Source organism: Narcine bancroftii, chromosome 6 (assembly GCF_036971445.1).
Source record: "Narcine bancroftii isolate sNarBan1 chromosome 6, sNarBan1.hap1, whole genome shotgun sequence".
NCBI classification, from domain to species: domain Eukaryota; kingdom Metazoa; phylum Chordata; class Chondrichthyes; order Torpediniformes; family Narcinidae; genus Narcine; species Narcine bancroftii.
In genome coordinates, this window is record NC_091474.1 from 189,254,918 (window position 1) to 189,270,674 (window position 15,757).

Genomic DNA, 15,757 nt, shown 5'->3' on the forward strand with positions numbered 1-15,757 from the left:
TATTGAAGCCTCTGACTCAATTAAATTCTTTACATGCTGTTTGAGTGGTTTAAAGGAGTTTTGAGTAAACCACCAATACTGGATTAGGCATATTCTGAGATCAAAACCCCCACCTAAAGTTAAATCTTGGTCTATTAATCACTGCCTCCACTATTTTTAAATGAAGGAAACCATAATCAGAGAGGCTTGCAGACAAGTTATGGTGAAATTTCATATCTCTATTCACATTGTGGAAGATTATACCCCGGAAATCTTGGCAGAAAAAATGAAACTCTATCAAAAACAACATCATCATCCTCTTTGTTTCCCTGCAAGGCTGAAGATTTTCCCCAAGAATGGTCCTCCTAAATGGTTTACTGTTCTGGATAGAGTTTGAAAGTTTCTAGAAGAAGTTGCATCTACTCCACAGCAACCTACATGAACTGTTTCCTGGTTATGACATCACTGAGGATTTTTTTGTATTCATTTCTTTCTTTGTTTTTTTCTTTCTTTTTCTATATTTTTTAAATAAAAAACTAATAGGAGATTCTCCCTCTTATATACATGTATAGTATAATTTTATAGGTTGTTACATTGGGTTATTTATTCTTATTAATTAATTAATTGATATTGTCCTTGGTTTGTAAAATGGTGATCATTTCTTCTTCAGTCTTGTAATTTCTGGAGAGTTAATCTTGCTGTTTCGTTTATAATGAGTGGGAACAAACATAACTGTAATCCCGGTTTGTAGCACTCCCAGCTGGAGGTAGAGGCTAAGGGATGTGTAGCTTGCTTCCCTCTTATTGGGTAGTTTTTGGGTTGGGGGATGGGATGGGATTAGTTAGTGTTAGCAGTTTTTCCTGAGCAGCTTTGAGTGGTTGTGGAATATCATTTTTTAAAAAATCTGTTATGGCTGATGCTATGTTCTATCATCCGCTCTGGAGTGTGCTTGTATATGTGTGACTGGCTTTCATTTTTAATTTTATTAATCTTAATGTTAATATGGCTATAAATACATATAATTTTATATCTTGGAATTTGAACAACCTTAATCATCCTATTAAGCGCAAAGAGATATTTAATATGTTTAAAAGATTTCAGGCTGATATTATCTTTATGCAGGAGATGCACATTTGTAAAGAAGATGAATATATTTTTTAATTTTGGAAGGGTTTACAATTCTACTCTCTTAAGCTAAAGTTTGAGGTATCTTGATTTTTATTGATTCCAAGGTTCCATTTGTACATTTTAATACAATATCTGGTGTAAATGGAAGATATTTAATTGTTACTGGTTCATTAGGAAATAAGAAGGTGGTAATGGTTAATACACAAGCTCCTAATACCCACTGCCCTGAACTTTTTCAGAAGATTTTTAATTCTCTACATAATTTGAATGAATACATGCTGATTAGGGGTGAAGATTTCAACTATGGGTTAAATCTCTGATTGTCAGGTCCTCCACCATTCAGACACTTCCAAATAAATCAGCTAGTTATATTAACTTTCTTGCTGGATTATGGTTTAGTCGATATATGGAGATTCTTACACCCGAAGGAAAAGGAATTTTCTTTCTTTTTTCATGTACACCATAAATACTCTAGTGTTTTTTTTTTAATTGATACGTGACTGGTGTTTTTGATAGGGAAATGTGAATACAACACAATCACAGTTTCTGATCATGTGCCTTTAAAGATATTTGTTGAAATCTCCAGTGTCATTTCCAGACTTCAACAATGGAGGTTCATTTTGACTCTGCTACAGAATGAGAAATTAATTTGCTTTATTAAAGATCAGATCTTTTTTCAGACAGACTACTGAATGAATGTCTAATCTGGTAATTTGGGATGCACTTAAAACATTTTTACAAGGACAAATAGTTTCTTATTCTACTGGGCTTAGTAAATGTACTAAAAGTGAACTGACAGTACTCGCTAATAGAATTAAAGAGATTGACACATTATGTATGGACCTGTATAAGAATAGAACTTCAAACTCAGCAGCACGAGTTATTATCAACTTACTCTATCGAAAAATCAAATACTTAAAAACTTAAATCCCAATTTTATGTACACAGAGAGAAATCAGGTAAGGTGTTAGCTAGTCAACTGAAGGCAGCAGCATCTAAAAGACAAATTCTGAAGATATGCAAGAAGGATGGAAACTTTACTTTTAATCATGCTTAAATTAATAAAGTGTTTCAGGAATTGTATTCAGATCTAGACAAATCTGAATTTCCTGATGATTCTATGTCAATGAATAGATTCTTGCAATGATTGAATATTCCCAAAATATCACCAGAATATTCAAAATGTACTTGTTCCTCAACTATGTAAAGTATTTGAAAATTCAATTTCTTTTCTGGGACCTTACCGACAACTTTTTATGAAGCGACAATTTCATTGATTCCTATAAAAAAATAAAGATCTGACAATGTACTTCCTATAGGCTGAATGTAGATTTTAATGGTCTTTTTAAGACTTTGGCCTGTAGCTTGGAAAATATCCTTCCTTCTGTTATATCTAAAGATCAGACTGGATTTGTTAAAGGGTGTTATTCACATTTTAACATCCGTAGATTATTTATTCCCCTTCGGACATAATTCCAGAATGTGTAGTTTTTCTAAATGCTGAAGAGCCTTTTGACAGAGTGGAGTGGAACTATTTATTTGAAACATTAAGGAGATTTAATTTTGGTATGGGCTTTATATCATGGATTAAATTGATTTATAGTACCCTTTAGCTATGGTGGAACTAGATAGGGTTGTCCCCTTGGTACCTTGCTATTTTATCTAGCTTTAGAACCTCTGGCAATAACCCTTAGAGACATTCATGAGGTTCAAGGGATTGTCAGAAATGAAGTAACTCATAGGTCATCTGCATACAAAAAACCTTATTAGTTTATTTCAGATCCCAAAAGATCTATCCCAGCTATGCTATCAGTGTTTTCTCAATTCAACTCTTTCTCTGGATACAAATTAAACATTCATAAAAGTAAACTTTTTCTGATTAATAGGCAGTTCTATTAAAGGTGGTCAGAGATAATTTTACATGGGAGTTAAAATAAAAGATTTATATAAACTCAATTTTTCTCTTCCATTCACATATTGTGAGATTGTCTTTTTCTAGAGGGTCTCCTTTATCATTATCTTTAAGAGGTTGTACTAATTCAGTTAAAATGATAATATAACCTAAGTTTTTAATACCTATTTCAAGCGATTCCAGTTTTCATCACAAAGTCTGGACTATAGCACGTGCGCGCACACACTTTCAGTTTTGGTCCCTTTTCTTCATTGAATTCTATTTATTATAAAAACCAATTTAAAAAAATTTGAAAATAAAGGGAAGTTGTAGTCTCCCATGACAACAACCCTGTAATTTCTGCACCATTCCAAAATCTGCCGACTTATCTGTTCCTCGGAGAGCCAGAACAGCGATTGTTCCCTTCCTATTTATGACTTCCACTGACACAGTAGACACTCTCTCAACAGCATCCTCCCTTTCTACACCCGTGATACTATTCCTGACCAGTAACTTCCACCCCGCATCCTAAACACTCATCCTATTCCTTTTAAAACATCCAAACCTGGTACCTGCAACCAGCCAATCCTGTCCTTCTGCCAGCCAAGTCTTTGTAATGGACACATCGTAATTCCACGCACTGATCTATGCTTTAAGTTCATTTCCTTTATTTCTAATACTCTTTTCATTGAAATAGACACATTTCAAACCCTCAATGTTTGTTTCCTCCCCTGCCTGTCCTTCCTCACACACTCACCACACATTGCATCACACTTTTCACCCTCTTCTCTGTTCTCTGCTCTCACACTTTGGTTCCCATTCCCCTGCCTAACTATTTTAAACCCTCCTCAATAGTCCTAGCAAACCTACTTGCCAAAATGTGTGTTTGTCTCCTGTTCAGGTGCAGCACGTTCTTTTTGTACACATCAGACTTTCTCCAGAAGAGATCCCATTGATCCACAAATCTGAACCCAAGCATCAAATCTTCAGCCATGCATCCATCTGCCACAACTTCCTATTCCTACCCTCACTGGCATGTGGCACCAACAAGAATCTTGAGATTACCAACTTTGTGGTTCAGCTTCCTTCCTTACTCCCTATATTCCCTCTTCAGGACCTCATCCCTACTCCTATCTCATGTCATTGGTATCAACGTGGACCTAGACAGCTAGTTGCTCACCCTCCCGCTTGAGAATGTTGTGGACTCAATCATGGACATCAAAATACACTGCACATTTTGGACTACCTGTGGAGAGAAAAAACAATGCTAAAACTTTGTCATTTATTTTTTGGTGACCTAATTTTGAGTTTGCTCATCCTTTCCACCTGTAGGTTGGCTCTCTCTCTCACTTTATTTTCCCAATATTTTTTTCTCTATTTAAAAAAAGATTTGACTATGGAAAGATAGGAACATTCAAGATAATGATAGCTGAAATATGTTCCAACTCCAAATACTTACTTTTGTCCTTTATTCCTTATGTCCTTAAATTCTGATATTTGTATTTTTTTTAAATGAAAAAAATAGATGGTTATGAGGTATGAAGTGTTTAGTTAAACTTGTGCATCTCTCTATATATATCTATTTGTGTGTGTGTGCCATCTATTTACACATATAGGTCAGCATTGCAATAGTGGGCTGAAAGGTCTGTACTATGCTGTAACATTCTACGTTATATATGTAGCCCAAAAGTTATCAATTGACATTGCATGGTATATTCCAACAGAGACTTTTTGATTGACTCCAGGATGCTTATTAATTATACTAAAATCAGATTGGGGAATAGGGCCCATAGTATAACACCTTAAACAACTCTAGATACAAGTCGCTGGAAGAAAACATCCATTGTAAAAAGCTTCAGGTGAATGACCTTTTAGGACTTTGGATAGAAAAACTGAGTGAATATTAAAGATGCAATCTTTAATTTGGTTTTTTGTTCAGTGTAATCTCATGTAATTTCCTCAATGTTTTGCTTCATATGAATGCTGAGAGTTCAAGTCTAAAGTATAACAAACATTGGTTCACAGCCAACAGCAAAATCCTCTTTTCTTACCACTTCCTGCTATTGTTTACATTCATGGGTAACTAATAAGCAGCAAGAAAAGGCAGCAATTGACTTTGGAGATCACTTTGTCTGTTATTCTAGACATCACATCTGGAATTTCTCCCATTCATTTACATGGGACTGATGTACTTGTTAAACATGAAAGTCTGCAGGTACTGGGGTTGAGTGCAATACGTACAATTGCTGAAGAAACTCCGCTGGTCATGGAACACCCATAAGTAAAAGCTTTCAAAATTGATGAGATTATTGTAGAATTAAAGTAAATGGGATTTGATGAATGGCAGAAATTCAGCAGACCAAAGAGCTTGCTTCTGTGCTAACTCTGAAGAGTTCAACTGTAACCATGCAACTGCCTATACCTATGCAAACACTGGATGTCAGGACTTCCACTGAAGAATCCACTTAAGTTCCAATACCAGCTCTCTATACACAAAAACCTTAAAATCAGAAATTTAATCATATAGCACTGTGGTGATACAACCACTACATTGATGGCACTCCTACCAACCTACTGCAGGGGCAACCACTGCACCCGCAGGTAGGTAACCTGGGAGGCTGGCCCCATCTGCTGGCTGTCAATCACCGGCCCGTATAAAGACTCGAGCGGGCCTCTTCAGGGACAGTCAGACACGTGGAGCGAGCAAAGATACCAAGTCTGGTGTGGACAAGTTTAAGCTAATTAAAGCCTGTTGTACAGTCTGTGGACTTTGCATCAGAATTATCTGCAGAGCAGTGCTCTAAAGCACAGAAATGAGCCCTCGGTCAATATGTCTGAGCTTACTTTCAAGTGCCAATTTACTCCAATTCACAATAATTCATTCTTTAAAAATCTCCCCATCAACTTCCACAAATTTTATTACTGACCGCCACACAAAGAGTAGTTTAAAGATGCCGATTAACCTACCAACTGGGACCAAATTAGGGGCATGCAGACAAAATGCATGTGGTCACAGGGAAATCATGATTTTTTTTAAGACAACAATGTTGTAAAAATCTGAAAAATTTAACATTAACATAATTACTCACTTTGAGGCCAGTTACATTGCACCTCTTAAGTTCCTGTGTGTGTTAGTCCCGGTGCTTTTACGTGGAGCAACGTGGCCTGCGTCATCAGTTGGATGTCGAATTCATGAGGTGAGTTTTGTGGTGCGATTTAGACTGCAGGCTTCTCCCAAAAAGTAGAAGGGGTCCTGCAGAACAAATTGCAGCGCAAGAATTTATTAAAAATTTCTGCACTTTCCTTTTTAGACTGCCCGTGTAATGGCAAATTTCATTGATTGTCCTGCTATATATCTGGAGTCTAAAATCAAACTCCAGATGGACAGCACCAGAGGTCAGGATAGAACCCATATCACTGAAGCTGTGAATCTTCATAGATTACCAAATCAGCACCCAAATTAACATTCATTTAGTAGATTTAACTTGACTGAAGTACATAAAGTAAAAATGTTTTCTTTTAGTGATGGCCACCTCTTATTAATTTTAAGTGAGCTTGCTAGCGAAATTAGAAATCTGTGCTGTCCCACTGGATTCTTGGAAAGTCCACTGCGTGCTTGTTTCCTACAGGGGATTTTAGAAAGAGGAACATAGCCTGAACTTTCCCTTCTTGTCCAAGTTTTTTGAAATCATCTGCAGCATTTTTTTTAAGAAATTTAAACTCTTATTGTCACTGAATTCAACACCCACTCTATTAAAAGTGTAGCTTAAAATTAAAATAATGGAATTGTTTGTAAAGAGGAGGTTTTATTTTGGAATTCACAGATGACCAAAATCACATTGTTGCCCATGCTAATGTGAAAATGTAGAGTAATGCAAGTCAAGTCTTGTATCCCTTTTGTTGTATTTGTTAAATAGTGCAGTAATTCTGGTAAGAAATTGTCTATCGTAGGTGCCTTTCAAAAATGACAGTAAATAAAAGTGTGCTTGTTGTTTTACAGGGTGGCCTAAGTACAAGAGATGAAATGTGCTTGTCTTATTTACTATACTATCCAAAAATAGATCTCTCCAGATGTGAAAGTCTTCCTGAAATAGCTCCACAGTTGAAATTTATTGGAGTGAAGGAAATTTATCAACCAGTCATGTAAATATATTTCCATCATTCTATAGTTTAGTATATATCTCATAGATGGCTAATTATGGAAACTTATTTTCTACATGTAAATAATCATTATTAATTAATTGATATTACTAAGTTTAAATAGAATTCAATGTTATGAGGAATGTATACACAGCAACAACTCAACACAAAATGCAGTTAGAAGGTGAAGATGCTGCCCGACAAACTTCCATTGTTAATTCATGGAGAATTTCATGTGGAACTTGAGGAAGCTTTTGACACCATATGAAGAATATTCCTTACTTGCATCATATGTGGAGATTGCACATCACCCCCACCTCGACCATGTGAATGTCTTCCACATACCAAAAAAATGTCAAGACTGGAGATTAACTGGCCACAGTGCATTACCTCAGATGAGTGGTAGAACTTGGGGAGAGTTAATGGAAATGTGGAAGAATTATAAAGAAACATGGGATGTGTCAAAATGGGAGCTTGATGATTAATGTCGCTCAAGGATGTGTTTATGTGCTACATACTTCTATTTTGATCAATTATTGTGGCGGCCTGACTCCCAGGACAACAAACCGGTGGGGGTAGAAGCATCAGACCAACAGCGCTAAAATGGCATTGGTCAAGCTGCCCAGCTAACTCAGCAGAAACAGGCTGAGGAAGAAGGGCATTCATATGCATGGATGTTCCCGCCCACTATTGTTAGTCATGTGGCTGACTCAGTTCATCAGCAAAACTGGCAGGAACTTGAACAGTATAAAAGCAGCCTTTCCAGCCCTAATAAAGTAGTGAGCTTAATCTGCCACACTGTGTGTGTTTCTTTGTAGCGGTCGGCTACAATATACTGTAAATGAGAATAAATTCAACAGACTCAGTAATCATTAATTATCAAAAGTAAATAAAATTTCACAATTCACATGCTGTGTAGGAATATTCAGTAATTTGAACTTGAAGTAAATTGGTAAAAGATGACCGTTGTGAAAAAGAATATGAAACAATTGATCTGCTGGAATCCAAATGAAACCGTAATGTTTATAGCATTAATGTCAACAATGAGGGCAGCACATCTCACCACACCACTGGCAACCCTCGTAACTACCCTTGTTGTTCCAGAAGGTGCCAAAACTTTCTGGGAAGATATAAACCTAATATTAAACAAAAATCACAAAAATATACCAAAAGATCCAAAAAAAAAATTCTGTTAAATAATATAAAAGACAAAAAATTAGGACTAAAATTAGACAAAGCTCAAATAAGATTATGATAGCGCTAGCAGTAGCCAAAAAATTTATTATGACAACCTGGAAATTGGAAATAAACCTTAAAATATAAGAGTGGTACAGAAATAAATAAGTGTATTCCATTAGAAAAAAATACAATCTGAAAGACAAAGGTACATTATTTGAACAGATTTGGGAACCATACATAAAAATATGTCGGAGAATGCCGACCACAAACCTCCATCTCGTAAAACAACATAATTATGAGCACAATAAGATTTAAATATGTGAAAGTAGATGATACAATTTTTTTTCCTTTTTTTTGGTTATTTCTTTGTTTTAAGTGTTTTATCATTTATTAATTTTTGATGAGGGGAAGGAGAGAGAAGAAATGGGGGAAAAGAAAAAAATGTCACTATGTATATATTGTTGATCATTTGTGGATGTTGTTATTGATATGACTCAGTGCAAAAATTAAAAAAATTAAAAAATAGGACACCCCTGTTGAACAAAAGGATTCAGCAAGGAGGCACAGGTAAGGATGTAATATTCTAACTTTCTATTTAATAGATAGTGGGAATGGCAGTGAGGGCAAGGGCATGCTCTTTCAGAATGTGGGTGGTCCTTGATGCTTCATCTGTGAGACCTGCATCCAACTATAGCTCCTTACAAACTGTGGTAGGGAATTGGAGCTGGAATTGGATGAACTCTGAATCATTTGGGAGGCTGAGGGGGTGATAGACTGCAGTGATAGGGGTATAATCACTGCTGGGAGGCAGGAGAAAGGTAGTGTGTGATGAGAGAAAGGGTACAGGCACACTGTTGCCTGTGGCTATTCCCCTCAATAATATGTATACCATTTTGGATACTGTTGAGGGGGATGATGTACCAGGGACAAGCTGTGGCAGTCAGCTCTCTGGCACAGAAGTGATCCTGTGGCTAAGAAAGGGAGAGGGGAGATCTATTTGTCAAAATACATGCATGACAATCAACTCTGAGATTCTTTTTCCAAAAGATAGTGTACACAGCCCAGGTCATTACAGGCAAACCCTCCCTACCATCGAGAATGTCCACAGGGAGCACTGCTGTTGGAGAGCAGCAGCAATCCACACCACCCAGCACATGCTCTGTTCTCAATGGTTCCATCAGAAAGAGGTATAGATGTCACAAGACTCACACCACAGGAACAGCTACTACCCCTCCACCATTAGACTCCTCAACAACAAAATCAATTGTACTCATTTAAGGACTCTTGCATTTTATTGATATTTTTTTCTCTCTCTATTGTGTTGCACAGTTTGTTTACCTTTCTTTGCTTACATGTATACATCTTGAGTATAGTTTTATTGCACCACCATTACGTGGTAATTTTACCTTGCTGGCAGGAAAAAGAATCTCAGGGTTGTATGTGATGCCATCTGCGTATTCTGACAATAAATATGAACTTTGGAGATTAAAAAAAAAGGTGCCAAAGGATGCTCACTAGTACTGTATCACAAAATGCACCTGCATGATTCAATACCTAGTATTTGCAAATAGTTATTTCTACCATTCCACACACAGCTATCGTCTTGAAAGTAGATTTACATGTTGATTAACATGAGTTTACTCTGCAGTTTAAAAAAAAGTTATGTAAATTAATTATAACAAATAGGGAAATAAAAGACAAATTACCTTTGCTTTATGGTTATGTACACTTTTTTGTTATATAAAGGACTTGGCCATTTATCATAAAAAGCCCCAAGAAATACAAGGATCTTTCCTTCACTGAAGCCATGAATAAATTTAGGTGGTCACGGAAGAAAGGAAGAGAATTTAACAACCTCGTTCATGGAATTGAGATGAACATTCGGTGTGTTAAGCATGATCAAAGAGAATGGCAGGTGAGCATGTATTATTAACATATAACAGTAAAAATGTAGTGAAAGCAGCTCATTGAATGTAAATGATTGCTAAATCTTTCCAGATTTAATAGAGGGGAAACTCCCATCTCTGGGTCTCCATGTACCTGAGAAATATACATGCCAGAATAAAGCCAAATACAGTAACTCATGATCTATTACAGAATAGAAAATTTCAAGCATACTAGGTGCAGTGTTGAAATTTAAAAAGTACATTTGCAAGAAAATAAAGCATATGAAAGAATATGGACATGAAATTAATCAAATCCTAAGGATGTGGAAAGGGGAAGAAAAAAAAAATCAAGGAAGGAAAGACTGAAACCTATAATAAACAATAGCTTTCATGTGGAGGGGGATTAGGTTTAAATGTCATCTTTATTGACCTTGAATATGGAGGATGAAAGTAAGAATATCAAGAACCTTTAAATGATAAACAAAGTGATAGGAAATATTAAGGATTTGAGAAGTTGGGACATGAGTGCAAAATGAGAGGTTTGATGATTCTAATGTTTGCACCTTCTCATTTCTCTTAGGTGGCAGGCATTCCGCCCCTTGTTCCTGCTCTACCTTTCCATAAGAACATGATTACCTATTACCTTAGCACCATTAATCTTGGAGTAATGAATGCCAAATATTCACCCCCACACTCTGAAATAAATCTTCTCATCTCTGTCCTGACAGGTCAATCCTTATTTTGAACTACTGTTTCTGTCACCCATCTAAGGAAAATAATGAACTACACATAAAAATGAGAGAATCTTTATTACAATCCTTGAAAGTCCCAATTCACAATCTTTTACATTTAAAATTTAATATTTTAAAATGTAAATTTAGACATACAGAATGGTAACAGGCCATTTCAGCCCACAAGTCCGTGTTGCCCAGTTTACACCCTATTAACTTACACCCCCAGTACATTTTGAATGATGGGAGGAAATTGGAGACCCCAGAGAAAACCCACGCAGATATGGGGAGAACGCACCCCAGTCCGGTCCCGACCGCTGGTGCTGTAAAGGCATTTCGCTAACTGCTACTCCAACCGTGTTGCCCTGTTCCACTACAGCACATTAACCCTTCTGCCAATTGCTTTCATTGAACTGTTATTTACAGTAGCCACTTAATGTCCAGCACATCTTTGACATATGGAAGGAAACTCTACCAAATGGTAGAATTCACTCAGTCACAGAATAGGCAAATATGCGATGGTGAGGGAGATTCAATAGGATGGGATGTTAAGCAATGTAATTAAGAAAATGATTACCTTGAGGAAGGGCTCATCCCTGAAACATTAGTTTACTGTATATCTTTATCTCCTATGTACACTGTGAGACCTGCTGAGCCCTTGCAGTATTTTTACTATAATCACAGCACCTGCAGACTTTAGTGTTTCACTCCAAAGTGATTAATTGAATCCTGTTTAACCATGGCATTATTAGTGACAAAGAAACAAGGTTGAATATGCTTGGCATAAATTATTGTTACAACTTCTCTGTGGATCTTACAGTCGTAATTGTATCTTCTTTGTGCTCCAAACATTTCTATTAATATGTGCAATAAACTCATAACTGAGAAAAATCCTCTTAACAGGTAAATGGCATTCCAGTATTACCACCAGCATTAAAGCCTTGGGATCCAAAATTGGATCAACAGTCGGCCACCTGTCGGGCAACTAGTCAGTATTTTGATCTACTCCTTATGCTTCTGTCACTAATTTCATGTGCTGTTCTTACTTCAGGAATGTAATTGGTTTGTGTAAACAATTGTATTGGGTATTTAAATGCTTTTTATGCTGAGAATGAATTTGCACTATCACCAAGCAAGATAAATCTTTTCAATAAAAACATTTATATACATTGAAAATTATTTGCTCTGTCATTGTAATATAATATTTAAAACATTTCAACAGCACCTACCCTCTGGGAACAGATCTTGCCTGGTGTCCATAGTCTTCTCAGACAACTCAGAAGAATGCCATTGTCATATGTTCCACAGCTGTAATTTAAACATTGCTCAAGAAAACAAAGATTTTGGTGAGATACCAGTCTGTTATTGAAGTTATTCATTCTGAGAGATTTTGGCTTTACCACAAGTCCAACATTCATTGTTCTTAAGAAGATATCGGTGAACCCCTGCCTTGAACTGCTGTTCTCCTCCACTAAAGGTGTTGGAGGACCTGTCCATATTTCCAAGTCAGGATTTCTTGCAACTTAAAGAATATGAACTTGCAGATAGAGGTCTAGAGCTTGGAAAGTACTTTGAGTGGCCAGGGCAAATAATTGCAGGGTATTTTGCAGTGTATGCATTGCACCGTTAATAATGAGTTTATCTTGCTGCAGCTGAACAGATACTTTAACAAAACTGCAATAGCATTCGTTATTGAATTAAAAGAGACAAAAACCAAAATTTAGATATTATAAATAGTCAGTGAGAGTAAGAGCACAAACAGTCCTTTTTGAGCTTTCTGATTAGTGTAACAAGGGGAGGTTGAAGAGCCTGGCGGCTTTTTTTTAACCTAGCAATGGTGGTTTTCAGGCTTCTGTACCTTCTGCCCAAAAGTAGCAGTGAGAAGAGGTTGTGACCAAGATGGTGATGAGGTCCTTTATGATGTTGACTGCCAACTTAAGGCAGTGTATCACATTGATGCATTCAATGAATTGAAGGTCAGAGCCTGTGATGGTCCTACATGTAGGCATAGGCTGCTTCAATTGCTGAGAAGTTGTAATTGAAATAGACTATTGTGCAATCATTAGCTGACATCCCCATTACTGGCAGAAGAATAAAGAAAATATGGTAGAGCTCCTGCAGAAAAATCCAGAGTGTGTAAAGATGGACTTCCAACAACAACCGTCTCTTTGTGTAAGGTACAACTCAACAATTTGAGGGTTTTTTTCCCCCCTTTTTGATATCCTTTAAGTTCAGTTTTACTAAATATATCACACTTAGTCTAATGTAGCCACTCTCACTTCATCTGGAGAATAAATCTCTTTGCTCCAAGCCCTGACAAAACTCAAACTGTGCATCAGTGAATAGTTTATTGATGGGGAAATGTTTAACCAAACACCTTTATCCCTCTCTTCTGGGTCTGAAACCCACAAACGTTATTTGGGAATCTCTGTGCCAAAGACAAGAAATATAAAACTCAGCTTATCTCAGTTTTGGCCAACTCTGAGCCATTCACAGGACTTATGGTATTTGTGAAGAGGAGAGGTTAAAAGACAAAGTAATGATTGTGCAAAGCATTGGAAAGAAGCTGGTAGGATATTTAATATGACAAATGAAAATAAGGGGGAGGGGAGACTAAACTATAATCTAACACTTTTGAACTCAGTTTAGATCAGAAATTTATAAAATGCACCAACACAAAATTAGATGCTTGCACCAAAGTTTCATTCTGAAAGTGTGTAGGAGGCAGGATCAGAATGAGAAACAGGATGGAGAATAAAATGGTCAGATTCAAAAACAAACGTAATCACTCTAACTAATCCTAAAAGCATAGTCAATCTTGGAAATAGAAACAAAATTATTATTTCTTTTGCCTCATTTTTCAACTTGCATCCACCACTGTTTATCTCTGTTTTATTAAATAAAAACTTCTCAGAAAAAAAAGAAATGCTTGAATCCTCAACTGGCCATAATAATGAAAAGCTATACCACACACCTGGAAAATTTAATGCTATAAGAATTTTGGTCAAGTAACAAGAAGGCTCGGTTAATATTTTGACAGTCAGCATTAAATAAATAAATTCTTAAAATCCAACCATTGCACATTCATAAATTAACCCAGTGTTCTTTAAAAAGATATAATTTCCTTACCCAAATCATTGCGAAAAAGAAAAATTTCTATAATTGCGATGTCAGAAATTCACATGTACACTTTTTTTTCTTGGAGCTGTCTGAGGGCAAAGACCATGTCAGTGGTTCCTCTGTTAGCGCGAAAGCCGCACTGTGATTCTGGGAGAATATTCTCAGCGACACTAGGTATTATTCTATTTAGTAGAATCCTAGCGAAGATTTTGCCTGCAATGGAGAGCAACGTGATTCCCCTGTAGTTTGAGCAGTCTGATTTCTCGCCTTTGTTTTTGTACAGGGTGATGATGGTGGCATCACGAAGATCCTGAGGCAGTTTACCTTGGTCCCAACAAAGCTTGAAAAACTCATGCAGTTTGGCATGCAGAGTTTTGCCGCCAGCCTTCCAGACTTCTGGGGGGATTCCATCCATACCTGCTGCTTTGCCACTTTTCAGTTGTTCGATTGCCTTATATGTCTCATCCAGGGTGGGAACCTCATCCAGCTCTAGCCTTAGGGGCTGTTGAGGGAGCTGGAGCAGGGCGGAATCTTGGACTGAGCGGTTGGTACTGAAAAGAGATTGGAAGTGTTCTGACCATCGGTTGAGGATGGAGATCTTGTCGCTGAGGAGGACTTTGCCGTCTGAGCTGCGCAGCGGGCTTTGGACTTGGGGTGAGGGGCCGTACACAGCCTTTAGAGCCTCGTAGAAACCCCTGAAGTCGCCAATGTCCGCGCTGAGCTGTGTTCGTTTGGCGAGGCTAGTCCACCACTCATTTTGGATCTCCCGGAGTTTGCGCTGAAGATGGCTGCATGCGCGACGGAAGGCTTGTTTCTTCTCTGGACAGGACGGCTTTGTAAGGTGAGCCTGGTGGGCAGCTCGCTTCTTTGCCAGCAGCTCCTGGATTTCCTGGCTGTTTTCGTCAAACCAGTCCTTGTTTTTCCTGGAGGAGAAGCCCAGTACCTCTTCAGTGGATTGCAGTATGGTAGTCTTCAACTGATCCCAGAGGGTTTCAGGGGACGGGTCCGTGAGGCGGGTTGCAACGTCGAGCTTTGCTTTGAGGTTTGCCTGGAAGTTTCCTCTCGCTTCGTCTGACTGCAGTTTTCCAACATTGAACCTCTTTCTGGGGGCTTTATTGTTCCTGGGCTTTGGCTTGAAGTGAAGGTTGAGCTTGCAGCGAACCAGCCGGTGGTCAGTGTGGCATTCCGCGCTAGGCATGACCCTGGTGTGGAGCACATCTTGTTTGTCACTTTCTCGCACCAGGATGTAGTCCAGGAGGTGCCAGTGTTTGGATCGGGGATGCATCCAGGTGGTCTTAAGGCTGTCCCTCTGCTGAAAAAGGGTGTTTGTAATGACAAGCCGCTGTTCTGCGCAGAGCTCCAACAGGAGGCGCCCATTGTCGTTGCACTTGCCGACGCCATGCTTGCCCAGGATTCCTGGCCAGGTTTCTGAGTCTTTGCCGACACGAGCGTTGAAGTCGCCCAGGATGACAACCTTGTCGGCTGTAGGGGTACGTTGGATGAGGTTGCGCAGGTCGGTGTAGAACTTGTTCTTTTCTGCTGGTTCCGCTCATCACATGTACAATATACAATTTAGACAAATCAATAGACACTGACTATGAGAGTCTTTGTAAAACATTTTCACCTATTACTGACTATTACAAAACTTCTCCTTATGATTGAGGAAAGCATTGCAAATACAGGTATATCTTATTGAATGCAAG

The 15,757-nt window shown here is 37.8% G+C and overlaps 1 protein-coding gene across 4 annotated transcripts in view; it reads left to right on the top strand.

The window, feature by feature from the left end:
• moxd1 (monooxygenase, DBH-like 1) overlaps positions 1 to 12,113 on the top strand; it is a 199,835-nt gene extending 187,722 nt beyond the window's left edge. For 3 of the 4 annotated variants that reach the window (XM_069887036.1, XM_069887035.1, XM_069887032.1), the window contains 3 exons: positions 6,999 to 7,141; positions 10,064 to 10,232; positions 10,784 to 11,831. In XM_069887036.1, the coding sequence (XP_069743137.1) occupies positions 6,999 to 7,141; positions 10,064 to 10,232; positions 10,784 to 10,948 (477 nt within the window). In that variant the 3' untranslated portion in view covers positions 10,949 to 11,831. The other variant, XM_069887034.1, reaches the window with a different exon arrangement.
• The last annotated feature ends 3,644 nt before the right edge of the window (positions 12,114 to 15,757 follow it).